Source organism: Oratosquilla oratoria, chromosome 40 (assembly GCF_046742065.1).
Source record: "Oratosquilla oratoria isolate Oo_2021 chromosome 40, ASM4674206v1, whole genome shotgun sequence".
Taxonomy (NCBI): domain Eukaryota; kingdom Metazoa; phylum Arthropoda; class Malacostraca; order Stomatopoda; family Squillidae; genus Oratosquilla; species Oratosquilla oratoria.
Window position 1 is genome coordinate 41,795,949 of NC_134816.1, and position 14,242 is coordinate 41,810,190.

The 14,242-nt window shown below is 38.1% G+C and overlaps 1 protein-coding gene across 2 annotated transcripts; it reads right to left on the minus strand.

Moving 5' to 3' along the window:
• Window positions 1-6,885: 6,885 nt before the first annotated feature.
• ave (sterile alpha motif domain-containing protein aveugle) lies at window positions 6,886-11,445 on the minus strand. 2 transcript variants are annotated; one of them, XM_076177606.1, is made up of 4 exons: window positions 11,103-11,445; window positions 9,412-9,489; window positions 9,177-9,290; window positions 6,886-8,529 (listed from the first exon to the last, which is right to left on the minus strand). In XM_076177606.1, exons 2-4 carry the CDS (start codon window positions 9,463-9,465, stop codon window positions 8,359-8,361), a joined length of 339 nt encoding a protein of 112 aa, XP_076033721.1. In that variant the 5' UTR covers window positions 9,466-9,489; window positions 11,103-11,445; the 3' UTR covers window positions 6,886-8,358. The 2 variants fall into 2 exon arrangements, with proteins under 2 accessions (XP_076033721.1, XP_076033722.1); XM_076177607.1 differs by having other exon boundaries at window positions 9,177-9,284; window positions 11,103-11,436.
• Between the last annotated feature and the right edge of the window lie 2,797 nt (window positions 11,446-14,242).

The following is a 14,242-nucleotide window of genomic DNA, read 5'->3' on the forward strand; positions in this document are numbered from 1 at the left end:
GAAGGACTTTTGTATGTCTCCTCTGGCGCTTTTGTGGTGGTTGGCCTCGGGCATTTTCCAACAGTGTCGTTGCAACAAGGGCTTGGTCTTTTCGTAGAGCCTCGATCATCTGTGTGAAGGCTTGATTCCACGCCTCACGATGGTTGTTCGTACGATGCCCGCCAGACAAGGTTACTTCGTGTACGTTCCAAAGTTCGGGTGGAAAAAGGGGTGGTGTTCGGCGCATAAGAAGCGGCGGTGACACATCACCTGGGCGTTCGACAGGCATCTGGATACGACGATATCCTCCACACACTTGGGTCGCATCGAAATAATCTACCAGACAACTGAGTTGCTCCGGAATAACAGTTCTTAAAAATTCCATTCCCTCCGAAACTCTGTCACATGGCAGAAAAGCCAAGGCATCTAACATAGAACAAAATAATCTACTTTCTTCGTCTGTCTTGTAGTGTCACAAGGCCTAATTCCTGTATCTTCCTCCAGGTGTTCTGCGTTAAGTGGAAAAAAAAAAAAAAACGTGGCACTGAACGTGATCCCCGAAGACAGTCCGGATAGCATTCACAGTCGCGAGTTCGAAATCGGTTGTGATTGTCGTAGGATCAAGGTTGAATCCTAGTGTGGCACACTGTTCAACAATGGCTTGGAACAGTTCCTCATATATGCTCCGAGTTTTGCCAGAAAGAGAGGCGTAGACACATGTTATCGCCGACTCGCCTAAAGGGCAACGAATTATATAGAGTTGATGAAAGAGTTTCGGAGCAGTCCGGAATGTGCCATCCATAAACCATTGAGCGGAACGAGCAAGATAACGTAATCCTTCTTCAGTTGCAAAGGCAATAATCCGTCTACTGCTATCAGCACCACTATCATAGAACATGAACTCCTGACCATCAAACATAGTCCACGAATCGTCCAGTTTTAGATTTGGCAGACAATCGGGATCTTTCGGAAGAGCGTGGCGCTTATGGTTGCGAATCGTGCGTTTCACAGACTCAAGTTTCCAATCTCAGCACGCGCTGCGACAGGAAGATTAACAACAGTATCGGCTTGGCTTTCCTCTGGTGGCAGAAGCGTGCTCATTCATTTTGAACTCTTGCCTTCGTGGCATCTACTTTAGAAGTATTAGAATTATGACTATGTTTTGTACCTTTGATTTCAATAGATATATCCAAGTCCGTGTACAGTATTGCACTGCATTTCATAGCTTTTCTCCGTGAACACTCCCATCGTATAGACGTTTTGTTCACACTCTTCTTCGTGTATATATAACCATCGTAATAAAGTTTCTGTCCACCTTTGTTGTTTTTGATAATTTCCATGTTGAAATATATATATATATATATATATATATATACACACACATATATATATATATATCCACACAGATGAGCACACACTAATGATATGAATGATACTGTGATGAATGTGGGACTTGTATACCCACACCATTAGGGAAGCCTACTTCAAACCTTTAATGCAATTAATATATCTACCAGCGAAGAAAAGGGTGCTTGCTCCATGTTTTCTTTGTGTAGGGAGAAAGGGCTGGGTTGTACAAATGTGATATATCCTTTAAAGTTAGGGGTGGGAGTTGTGAGTGTGAATATCTAATTATGTCTTTTGTAAACAGAAGCTGCTGTGTTTACATTGCTGGAAAATGATACCCATGTTTTCTAGTTGTGATGAATCAGGTTACAAGAATTTTCTGAGGACCCTATTTGTAAATTACTTGTTTTGTATCGCTGCCACCTTCCCCTCCGAAAAATAATTGTAAATCCACTGAAAATAAAATTGATAAGATAAGAGGGAGGGTGGAGGGGTGTGGAGTGTATTCAGGGATGGAATGGGTGGGAATGATTTTATGCCTTTTTCTTTTTGGCTACCCCCCTTGTAAGGGGAAAAAAAGCCTTGGTATATGTATGTATGATCTAGAAATTTCCTACCCCGTATATGAAATAGAACTTAATAAAAATAAAAATAAATAAGTGAATTCAAATTAGCTATATATTTTCAACTCGGGAAAACGTTTTCTCTTACAACATATAAACCCAAAGAAAACGAATTTAGGGGTAACAATAATATAAAATTTATTTGTTGCCTACTCCACCCTACTACAATTTCCTGTCTCTATTAATAATATACCAAGGACTTCTCCCCCTTATCAGGGGGGTAGCCACCCACCACCCTTTCCCTCCTCTCATCTTAGCTCCTCATGGATGAAGGATCATCCCTGTCTCCTGCCCACTGATTGGGTCGGAAGCAATGCAGCAAGACACAGCAAGGCCGCTTCACTCAATTACCAACCCCCTTATGCAAAAAGTATAGAAGAGATGGAGAGAAATCCCTTCAGTTTGCATAAAAATATCATCCACACACATGAATATGAGGTTATGATAGGAAAACAAAAATCAAAAAATAAATAAATAAAATAGAGAACAGAAGGTACCCAGCAAATGTTTCCTCTATTCCTGTATAATACAATTATCCTATGCATACACATAACAACTCCCCCATCCTTCATTACCCCCCTCCCTTGCTCAACATAAAAAAAAAAAAAAAAAAAAAAGGATGGGGAGAATCCCTTCAGGCTGCATCAAAATATTATCCACACAGACACAAATAATAAAACCAATCTAACCCCCATACACATCCTACAGACAAAACCAATACACTTACTGTCCAGTTTCCATCCAGACAACAGTTGTTAATGATGTCGTTCCCTAGACTGTCTAGCCGAGCAGTCCCGTCTCCCTGAAGAATGCCACATCTGGAACTGAGTTTTCTCACAAATAATTTTCAAAGTGCATATTGTGTTGTTGGCTCGCATGATTGTGCACAAGGCAGTCTTCCATAATGTGTTGTATAGGGTCAAGTGTTACATCCTGGATAGTTATCTGCAATGTGGTCATCCAGCCTCTTCTGGTAGCTTAGAAGGGATGGATGGAGGCTGTCCCGCAGTCTGGCCAAGTGGATTTTGTCCTTTTTGGGGTGAGTGGATTCAGAGGAAAGGATATCAGGGGGTCAGGCATGCTGCAATGTGTTGTCTTTCAGTTCGTTGATGGAGCAGTGAGTGATATGATTATGGATATTCTTCTGGGGGTTGGTGTCTGGTGATTGTGGAGGAAAAGAGAATTTGTGTGATTTGGAATTTGGGTGTTGTTTTGATGTTTTTTGTGTGGGTGTTCTGCCATGTAGTGTACAGTATTTTACCTAGTTATCTTATACAGGGAGGGGTGCTATGCACATGGTGACCTGTCTTTGTATCTCTCAGCATCTAGTTTGCTCTTAGATTTTTGTATGATTTTTGCACACAATATTGTTTCGTCCAATTTGTTTCAGACATCCACCACTCTGTGGGTATGCTGTGTTTGCGGAGGCTGCGGTAAGAGTCTGTGTGCCTCTCATGTCAAGGTGATCCTTGGCTTTAAGGACTTTCATTTCATTGTGTAAATGGTCTGTAGGTGTTGTGTTTGTGCAGCCTGTAATTGTCTTTGGGGCTTTGTGTGGTCTGTAGGGTGTTGTGGTGTGCTTTAGTAAGATTAGAAGCCCATGCAAGGTTTGAATAATTCATCACTGAGCATATGCTTTGTTTGTATACTGTAGTAGTTTGTCTTGTTAAAATATTGTTCCTGTAATTGATTTAAGCATGTTAAGTCTAGGCGTGCATTTAGTCTACATGTTTGTGATGTGTTGTTTGAATGACATGGATGTATCATATGTTACGCCAAAAATCTTGGGTGTACATGTGTGTGGCGAGAGTGTTGTTGATATAGAGGTGTGGTATGTATTTATGTTCCATTGTCCATTTGGTGAGAAGTGTGGCTGATGATTTGGATGTGGCTGTTTTGAGTCTATTTGTAGTGAACCAGGTGTTGAGTGTGTCAAGGTATGGTTGTATTTCTGCAGCTTTGTCTGTGTTATGGTGCGTGTAATTGTTATGTTGTCTGTGTAAGAAAGGATTTGAATTTCTGTGGTGTCGGGTGTGGGTATATTGTGCATATATGGACTAGAGTGTGTGTTGGGGGATATAACTGAGCCCTGTGGTACTCCACTCTAAAAGTTTCTGGTGTGCAATGATTGGCCATTATAATGACACATAGGCATTTCCATCTGCCAGATGATTGGCTAGCCATCTTTTGATATTATTGATATTATTCCATCAAAAACATACATAGACCAAGGGATCTTTCCCCCTTGCCAGGGAGGTAGCCAAAGTCATAAGGCATAATTCCACTCCCTGTATATACTTGAATACATCAAAACCTCATCCAAAATGCAACAAAGGCCTTAATTGATACTTTTGACTAATTCTGTTTGTACAATTAAACTCCAATCTGGAAAATAACCTATAATATGCATAGTATCACCAAACCATCAGAAAATCCAGGCTGATAGCAGAAACATAGCTTATCTGCCCACCTCGCCAAACCAACAAGGATTCAAGGAGAACCACTCCACAAACACACTCCTCATAAATATTACTTAACAAGTATAGGATGAATTTCATGCAAGAGCAACACATAAAAGAACACTTATGGTGACAATAAGGCCCCTGATCAACCCCAGACACACACACACAAAAAAAAAATAATAATAATAATAATAAAAATACATACATACATATACCAAGGCTTCTTCTCCCTTACAAGGGAGGTAGCCAGAAAGGAAAAGGCATAAAATCATTCCCACCCATTCCATCCCTGAATACACTCCACACCCCTCCACCCTCCCTCTCATCTTAGCACCTCCCAGATGTTGGGTCATCCCTGCACCCTGTCCACTGCCCTGGGTCAGAAGCAGTGTCGCAAGACACAGCACATCCATAGCAAGACCGCTTCATTAAATCGGCGACCCACCCCTCTCCGTCCCCCTATGCATAAAAGCAGAAGACGGGGAGAAATAAATAAATAAATAAAATAACAAAATAAATAAAAATAATACATATACCAAAGTCTTTTTCCCCCTTACAAGGGAGGTAACCAAAAAGAAAAAGGTATAAAAACCATTCCCACCCATTCCATCCCTAATACACTCCACTCCCCTCCACCCTCCCTCTCATCTTGGCACCTCCTGGATGATGGGTCATCCCTGCATCTTGTCCACTGCCCTGGGTCAGAGGCAGTGTCGCAAGACACAGCACATATTTTTTCTATTATTATTTTATCTATTTTTATTTACTTAAAAAGAAAGTAATAATAATAATAATAATAAAAGAAAAAAAAAAAAAAAACATAGACCGACATCTATATGTAGAAATGGCTAACACACTTCTTAGCTGGCTGACAGTGCAGAGAAACCCCAAAACAACTAAATATCCGATATCAAAATAGCATACAACAGGGTCACCCTAAATGCAATACCGGGGACCCTCGGCTTACGACAGATCTGTTCTTACGATGCATCGTAACCCAAATTTTGGTGCAAGTCTGAACACACCTAAATACGTAGGCACTGAAGTCACTCATCTATGTTGATGCAATTGTAAAGTCGTAATCTAGGACATAAAAACGCACTTCTACAACATGAAAACAACTTCCACCACCACACGACACATTTTTCTGCTGCCCTTGTAAAACTAGTCCCTGTGACATCCATATTTACAAACCAAACACCATAGTGTGAATATGATTTTCTTTTAAATAATTTATGGGAGATGTGTCATATCTACAAATTGTCGTAAGTTGATACCATCATCAACTGAGGACCCCCTGTACTCTCACTTACGATGCTTAACATCTCCGCAAATGATCTCCCAACATCAAATCCAAAACGAAACACTGAGGCACTCACCTATGCAGACGACCTCATGATAAGCACATATACATACTGTACATATTTGGTTTAACGTCACAAACTCCCCCCTATCGGGAGGCTAGTACAGCACTCCTTACAGTAGACTTTGTAGTGTGGAATCTAATGAACCATGCCCTTGGTTCAACTCGCCCCAAAGCAGGATTCGAATCATCATCTCAACCTCCACCACAAGTAACGACATCCTAAACTGCTCGACCAGCGGGGATCTATATGAACACAGCAACTACAAAATAGCTTGAGTACTTAAATTTACAAAGACAACCCATCCTTAAAATCCTAAACTTCACTTCTGATACTCATATGTCGTTCAGTCCACAAATAAAATACCCAACAGTAAAAACAAACACAAGAATAAACATATTAACAAACATCAATACCAAGCTGAGGTTTTGACCAACAAAGAAAGCTACATACATTTCTTGAGAACCACACTTATCTGTCTCCACAGCAGTTCCCAACAAAAAGGAAAACAAACACAAACATTTTACAAACTGTGCAAACAATCAATTAATAATAGTAACACGATGCATCAAAACTACCACAACAGAACACCCATACTCTATCTTAATACCAAGGGCTTTTCCCCCCTTATAAGGGAGGTAGTTAAGCCAGAGGCACATATCAATTCCCACCCATTCCACTCCACCATCCATTTCCATCTCAACTCCTCATGGACGACAGGTCATCCCTGCATCTGCTAATTGCCCTGGGTCAAATGCAATGCAGTAAGACACAGCATTTGAAACCAAAATTCTTCTCATAGAACACCAGAGCTGGGCATGTTCCTCTGTGTGTTCCACTTTAGTTTGGCCGCAGTTAGCACTCCAAAACTATTAAAGCAATATAGGTGCCTGTATAGTATGTGGTCTACAAAAATTTTCTTAGGTATAGTATGTGGCCTACCAGACCTTTATTTCGGTATGAACCTGTCTCTTAAGCTTTAATACTTTGGAAGCGTTAACTGCAGCCAAACTAAAGAACACACCGAGGAACGTGCCAAGCTCTGTAGAACACCAAATGAAAATGATAGACACACACATCCATAACTTCAGGATACAACATAATTCCAAGGTTAGTTGGAGAATATATTTTTTATTTCAGGTTTTACCAATTTCCACATTACCAGAAAATGGCCAAAACCACAAACACAAATGATGTCTGTACAGTTTGTTGGTATTAAATACTGGGAAACATAATTTTCTTAGTAATAAATGTTCACAAATAACAATGACAAAAGCCAAGGCTACCACAAGGATAATTTGTGCACTGTTTGTTTGCAGAATTGGGTTGCTGCATCACAAACGGACTAAGAAAAGGCTTCAAGCCTTAAATATCGTGTGAATTGAGGTTATGTTTCAAATTAAAACTCCATTTGGTTTTCAGGAAAATATACAGTCGATACAATGCCCAATAAAATTACACTTAGAGTTAAAAGTTAATTGAATAAAAACAACTATTTTTGTGACCAAAACACGAAAATCCTGCAACTCATAAATCTATACCTTAAAGCCGTTTCATCCATGTACGTACGAACTCCTTAAATCTTACGCAAAAGATGCCCGGCATCTTGATCTATGGAGGTTTAGAGCACTTTAAGGATACAATGCCATAAACTTTATTTTTGGTGAACATAGAAGAAGAAGAAGAAGAAGAAAAAAAAAAAAAAAGACATATACAAAGTTCTTAAACCAATGGAAATTGAAAATCCACTCAACCCATGGCTAATCTCAATCATAAACTTTTCAGACATTTGTATTCCGAGCACTCCATACTCATAATACTTATGACACCACTTCCTTTCTGTTACAAGAAATTGCACGCAAAATATTTGTTCCCACAAACATCGTGCAGATTTCAATAAAGACCTTTTCGTATCATTCACTCAAAAGACATGACCACACATAGGTCACATGTTCTTTCAGCACTAGATACATAAGACAAACTACCTTCTTCATTGCTTTTCAAGATCTGTGAGAGAATTTAAGCTTGCTAGAATACATGTCGAATACTGTTAGAGATTTCTCGCTATAAGCCGACAAATAACGGTTAGTCTTCCGATCGTCAACGTATTCACGAATGAAAATTTTTTCACAGCTAAAAAGCACGCAGGTTATTATTGTACCTTAGGAATCACAGTCTTTCTTCTTTGTGTCTTGACAAATCACAAAGCTACCTGTATACTTCTTTGTGGTTTTACTGACTACAGACAGTCTATTGATACTTAATGTTACGTCCCTACTCAACCTGAAGTAGTTCTAACAAGGCACAGCCTTATCAACGAGTTTATGAAAGACAGCAAACTGGCACAGCCCAAATCAGTCCAACCCAATATGGACATCACTAATTCAAATTAAGTAGATAAGGGTGTATATATGCAACGTTCACAATTTAACTGCACTTTTTTAAACGGTTCACAACACAAAATTCTTGGCAAATGATTCCTTCACATTTCTGTGAGTTGATGATTATGGTAGAAATAAAGAAGACGTTGCCTGTCTCTCAAAAATGGAAGTATTTTCTTCTTTTGAGAAACAGGTTTAGAAATTATGAAAATGGAGCACTCATTTCTATCTCCTTCATTTCCTGAATGTCGGCTTTCAGACGTAGTTTGAGAATCTCCCTCCAGATGGCTTCCCTGTGTTCTGGATCGCTGATGCCCAGACGAATCAAAGTCCCTTCCGTCATGCGAACTAATGCTTTGCCGGTGATGTCGTGCTAGAAATAATACACAAACCCAAGTCATGCAAACTAATTGTTTTCAATTATACTACTTGCAATCAAACACTGAATAATAACTGGATATAATTACTTTTCTTTTTTAATATAAACATACATGACTTTGGCTACTTCCCTTGTAAGGGGGAAAAAGCTGTTAGTATATATATGTATGTGCAAAGTAGACCACTTGGAAAAAAGAAACTAACAAAGCAGAGCGCTTTTGTATATTACATCTTCAGTGCTAAAAATACTTTTTGCACTGAAGATGTAATATACGAAAGCACTCAGCTCCATTACTTTCTTTTTTCCAAGTGGTCTACTGTACATAAGTGAATACACACACCCATGTACATGTATGTATGTATTAATCTCAAAGAACCCACAGTCGGAATAAAAGGAAACTTTAGAAGAAAGTGTAACTTCTATATTTCGGCTAATAGCCCTCTTCAGGAAAGTACGGTGGGTTCTTCGTGATTATGATTCACAAATGTGCTACAACATTTTGTCTAAGTGATGTATGTATGTATGTTATGTATATATGTATGTATATATGTACATGACTACCAAAAACCTTAGATTGCTATGAACATGGCATGATTTTTAGAAAACAACACTACGAGATAAAAAATGCTCAAGATTTTTACCTTAATGAAGAGATGCGAATAAAATTGGAAATACTCCGAGCAATGGCGTTTCAGCCACTTCTGGACGTCAGCTGTACTCCACTGATATCCCGGCTTGGGCCTTGCCACCTTCCCCTTACAAACATATACATAAGAGTAACTATTGTCATGCGCGAATATTCCAATATAACATTTCTTCGTAACAAAAACAAGAAATTTATAGAAATACATACATACAAAATTAATCAAATATTACCTTTGCTCGATGAGCCTGTGGATCTTCGCCGCCTACTGCCATGGTCATTGTCATTTGTTTTGTCACGCGATTTCACACCTAAATTAAAGAAGATTGTATCAATACGCTATTTATTTCAGTTTCTAAGAAGAATATATAACTCCACTGCCATGGTCATCGTCATTTGTTTGGTCACGCAATTTCACCCACCTAAATTAAACAAGACTGTATCAATACACTATTCATTTCCGTCTCCATGAAGAATACATAACTCTGCTGCTTCATTACACGGTTATCATTTTTTATGTTCATGTTTTATATATTTGTACAGTGCACAATCACTTCATATCATAATATTTATAGGTAATCATTTATCATGTACCCTCTTACCTTAATATGTATATTTTCAGCCTTCGGCTGCCAGGTTTTCAACAAACCATTTATTATTATTATGACCTGTTATCCACTCAAGAAATTTAGAGCTGACAAGAAGAAATCTCGGTAAAATTCTAGAATCATGCAAAGATATTTAAAACGAAACTTATCTAGTCCAATACCTAATACAACCTAACCTAATCTTACCATTCCCTAAAAAATAATTCTTTCAGATGCAAAAAAGAAAGAGAAAAATATGTTTCTGTGATACTAAAATAGAAATGAAATCCCTTTGGGCCACATTATTTCCATTTACAACCATTCTCCATTTAATGTTATTCTGAACAAGAGGCTTATGTTTGTTAACACAGACACTTGCCACCACGTGGGTAGAAATAACCCAGAAACCGAGGCCTTGAGAGCCCTCAATACACACAGCTTATAACTGTGACACATGTGTGTCATGGGGAGCACGCTCGGTTCCTGGCGGGTGCACTCAGCTGTGACACGCAGGTGTCACAAAACACACATCCGGTACTCAAGGGGTTAATTAGGTTTTCTTTGAACAAAATGTCACATGTGGGTGTGTTTTTTGATTTGGTCAGCCCTCTTCTGAGAGGGTAAAGGCCTTAGATATTATAAAATATTATTATTATTATAATCAGAAATTATCCTTTTCTATTTCTCAGAACCCTGTAGCAACATAATGTGATCCCAAGAGCACTTAACAATAAAACTTTCAACAGTATTCCTTCAATTCTCTAAGCCCATTCTGGGCATATAAAAATACATATCTAATTTAACAAAAATAATTATAATAACCAATGTCAAATTGTGTCAACTACATCTCAAAAATAACCATTTTCTTTAACCTTATTACAAGACTTTTTACATGTCATAGCAACTATAACTGTCAAAAAATTAAGCCTCAAAATAATAATCTTATTTATTTAACGGCAGTGCTTGCATTTGTGAAAAACGTTAAATTTATTTTGGTTCATCATGACTACGCCATCCTATTCCATAGACGCGAATACACATCATTTACATTCTGAACCTTAAAGTTCAAGACAAAGAAACCTTATCATTTACGAGTGTATTTCAGCCTCTGTTTACACTCATAAACGATAATAGCTTTGTTTACATTAGGATGAGCACTACGGGATGTTCGAGGTCAGTCATAGGCCTCCAGCGCTTCCTTCGTTTTCTGCGCATCATTCTGAATTACAACTTTCAACAAGTTTTGCGCTGAAAATATTATTAAATCAAACCTTATTCTACATCTACTATCAGGATAATCATTCTTTAATAACTTCACAGCGTAATTGTCAACTTACCTCCTTGGTAAACAGTTCACCTACTCCTCCCAGTATGGACCTCAGACGGACTACTCTGACAACAGCTACTGGCCTCCTACGAATTCCTAATTTCTGTAGAGTAATCTTCACTTTTGAACCTTTCTCCACGATTTTTCAGGTTAAAACAAATTAAGGGAATAAACTGAAAAACAAATAGTAGAGATACATATTTTTCTAATTTTGAGACAAAAAATAAATCATAAAGCCTGTTTGACAATATACTATGGAAACGAAATAAATGACGTATAAGGGTAATAAGAGGACTTCACGGTATATGTGAATCTTTAATATTGTTAGTAATCGAAGACTCAGATTGATCCAAACGAGTTGTACTGACAAATGCTACCTTCGATAATGATTAAATTAACTAAGAAGAAAATTAATAACACATTTACATTCGATTCTAAAAGCATGTAGAGTGTAAGCAAAAACTAATAATTAATCTATTTCACCCTTTCTGCACGCATCATCTAGTCTTTATCCAGAGCTAAATAACGCAATATACTTGTGAACTTACATTTATCATCAGTATTTGTACATCCATGATCCATCCACATGCATCCTTCTACAAATAATATTTTGATTTTATGACTGTCATGGTTCTTTAATCAAAGGTAAAAATATCTAATTCTAAATTATAATACAGGCAAATTAGGTGGCCATAGGATACAGCAGTGCACATTTGCCCAAGAAAACAAAATGTTGGTAAATGTGTTACAGTGTGAAAAAATTACAATACAATAAAATGTTATTGATTTCTTAAATACTACATGGTAATGAAAAATACCAGTGTTTAACAATTCAGATTATGACAAGTCTCCTTTTATTGTATAAAGTTATCAATTGTCATTTGTGTTTTCAGTAAATCTTCAAAAATATGGTTCGAAAAGTCGCAACGGTGCATTGCACGAACTCACGCGAAAAAATAAAATAATAATAATAAAAATCTAACTGACAGAAACAAATATCATAGATTCATTTTTCCATCTTCACTCCAACCTGATTTTCTTCTCATTATTGTTCTCGTTGTCTATTACTTTGAGTCCTTAAAATGTCTAAGGCCTCCCGTGTTTTCTAACTTCCATATTATCTTTTGTATACAACTTTATATCAAAAACCTTTTCCAAATCCATTTATACACAATCCAACCCAATTTATTCTTCGTGTATTATATCAACCACTCTCAAATAAAGTATATTAACAGACTGGTTACACAATCCTTTTCCTTTGTAAACCAAAATTGATAGTCAACAAATAATCTTTTCTTATCTAAGTATATCATCCATTTCTCTTTTATCATTTTCTCATACATATTGGCTATCATACTGGTCAAGAACACTAGTCTAAAATCTAACATTTTCTCCTTTTTACCCAGTGGCGGCGCCAGGGGGGGGGGCTTTAGCCCCCCCCCCAAAATAATTTTATTAAGTGGAATTCTTAATTGCCAGGGCTAAAGATTTGTCAGCCATCAGTGCTAGCCATACCATTAACCCCCTCCCCTTCTGAAATGAGGATAATATATGTGTATTATCATATCACTATTAGCCCCCCAAAAAATTTGCTCAGCCCCCCCAACTAAAAATTCCTGGCGCCGCCGCTGTTTTTACCTCTTGAATATTAGTACCACATTTTCAAATTTCCAGTCCCATAGCATTTTTAATTTCTACCAGAGAAGATGCAATCTATTGATACATTTCATCAGCTAGTTGTTCTCTATGCTCTTTCAATATGCATTTATTTTATTTTTCATCATTTACTTTATTGTAGTTTTTTTTTATTCATTTATTATTATTATTATTTTTTTTTATCTGACCTTGATATGGACCAAAAGTTCTCCTGTTGGCATGCTCTACCTTTGTAATCCTTTACATCCAAAGCAAGATTCCATCGGGGCAAAGGACATTTATGAGTCTTCGATCAAATGGAACCAAGATGAAAGGAAAATGGGTAATGGATAGGAATGGGGCAAGTTAATGGATATACACCTTTATAAAAGGTAAAAAACCTATTAATAAGAGGACGGACAGACATTTTTCCTATACTCATTTTTGGAACACATTTTATTTTCTTAGATATATTCCATGAACCTAAGATTTTCTTAGAGAAACGTGTAACTACTTATCAATAAAGGGAAACAGCATTGCTGTGGATGTACTGTGTCTTGCCGCATTGCATTTGACCCAGGGCAGTTGCCAGATGCAGGGTGACTGAGAACAAGGGTAGAGTTGCAGGAACGAGAACAGGGAAAGCCCTGAGAGTCAGTATAGGGTTAGAATGGCGGCAGAGGTTTGATTCCTCTACTAAGTTGATGTGGTAGGGAGGAAAGGGTGGCGTATGGGAGTGGAATGGATGGAAGTTATGGACCAAAAGATCTCCTGTCGGCATGCTCCTTTGCAAGTGGGTATATGCTGTTTGACTTGGCTACCCCTTGGGAAGGGGGAGGAGCCCTTGGTATATGGATAGATAAATATGGCATTATATGGGAATATAGTTACAGAGCCGAAATAAAAAAAGACAAAATATTTAAATAGATCTTTAATAACAATTTAATCAATACAAATCCATATACACGCATTTTGCTTAATTTTCTAGGTTGATGTCCCTATGTGCATTGTAAAAATTTATTATAGGAAATGAGGGAGTTATAATGAATAGAAGGGAGTGGGTGAGGGATGGGGGGGATTTAGGGAGTGGTTACAAGTGAATGATATACAGATTGACCTCTCATTAACGGACTAAAAGTGGGGTAACGGTGTCCGTTGATGTGAATAATCCGTTGATTTGGAGTGGTTTTTGGGTGGCATAGTGATTGCACAGCACTAAACAACAGCACCAAAAACACAGCAAAAACGCCGCAAACACAGCTAATTAACATCCGGTAATGAGAAGTCAATCTGTATTGACTCAGCCCGAAGGTATTTCTCCCCGTCTTCAATGTTTCTGCATGAGGGGACAGAGGTGGGGGTTTGCCGATTAAATGAAGCCACCTTGCTGTGTCTTGCTGCATTGCTTCTGACCCAGGGTGATGGGCAAGATGCAGGGATGACCTGTCATCCAGGAGGAGCCAAGATGAGAGGGAGGAAGGGGTGGTGAATGGGAGTGGAGGGTGGGGATGAAAT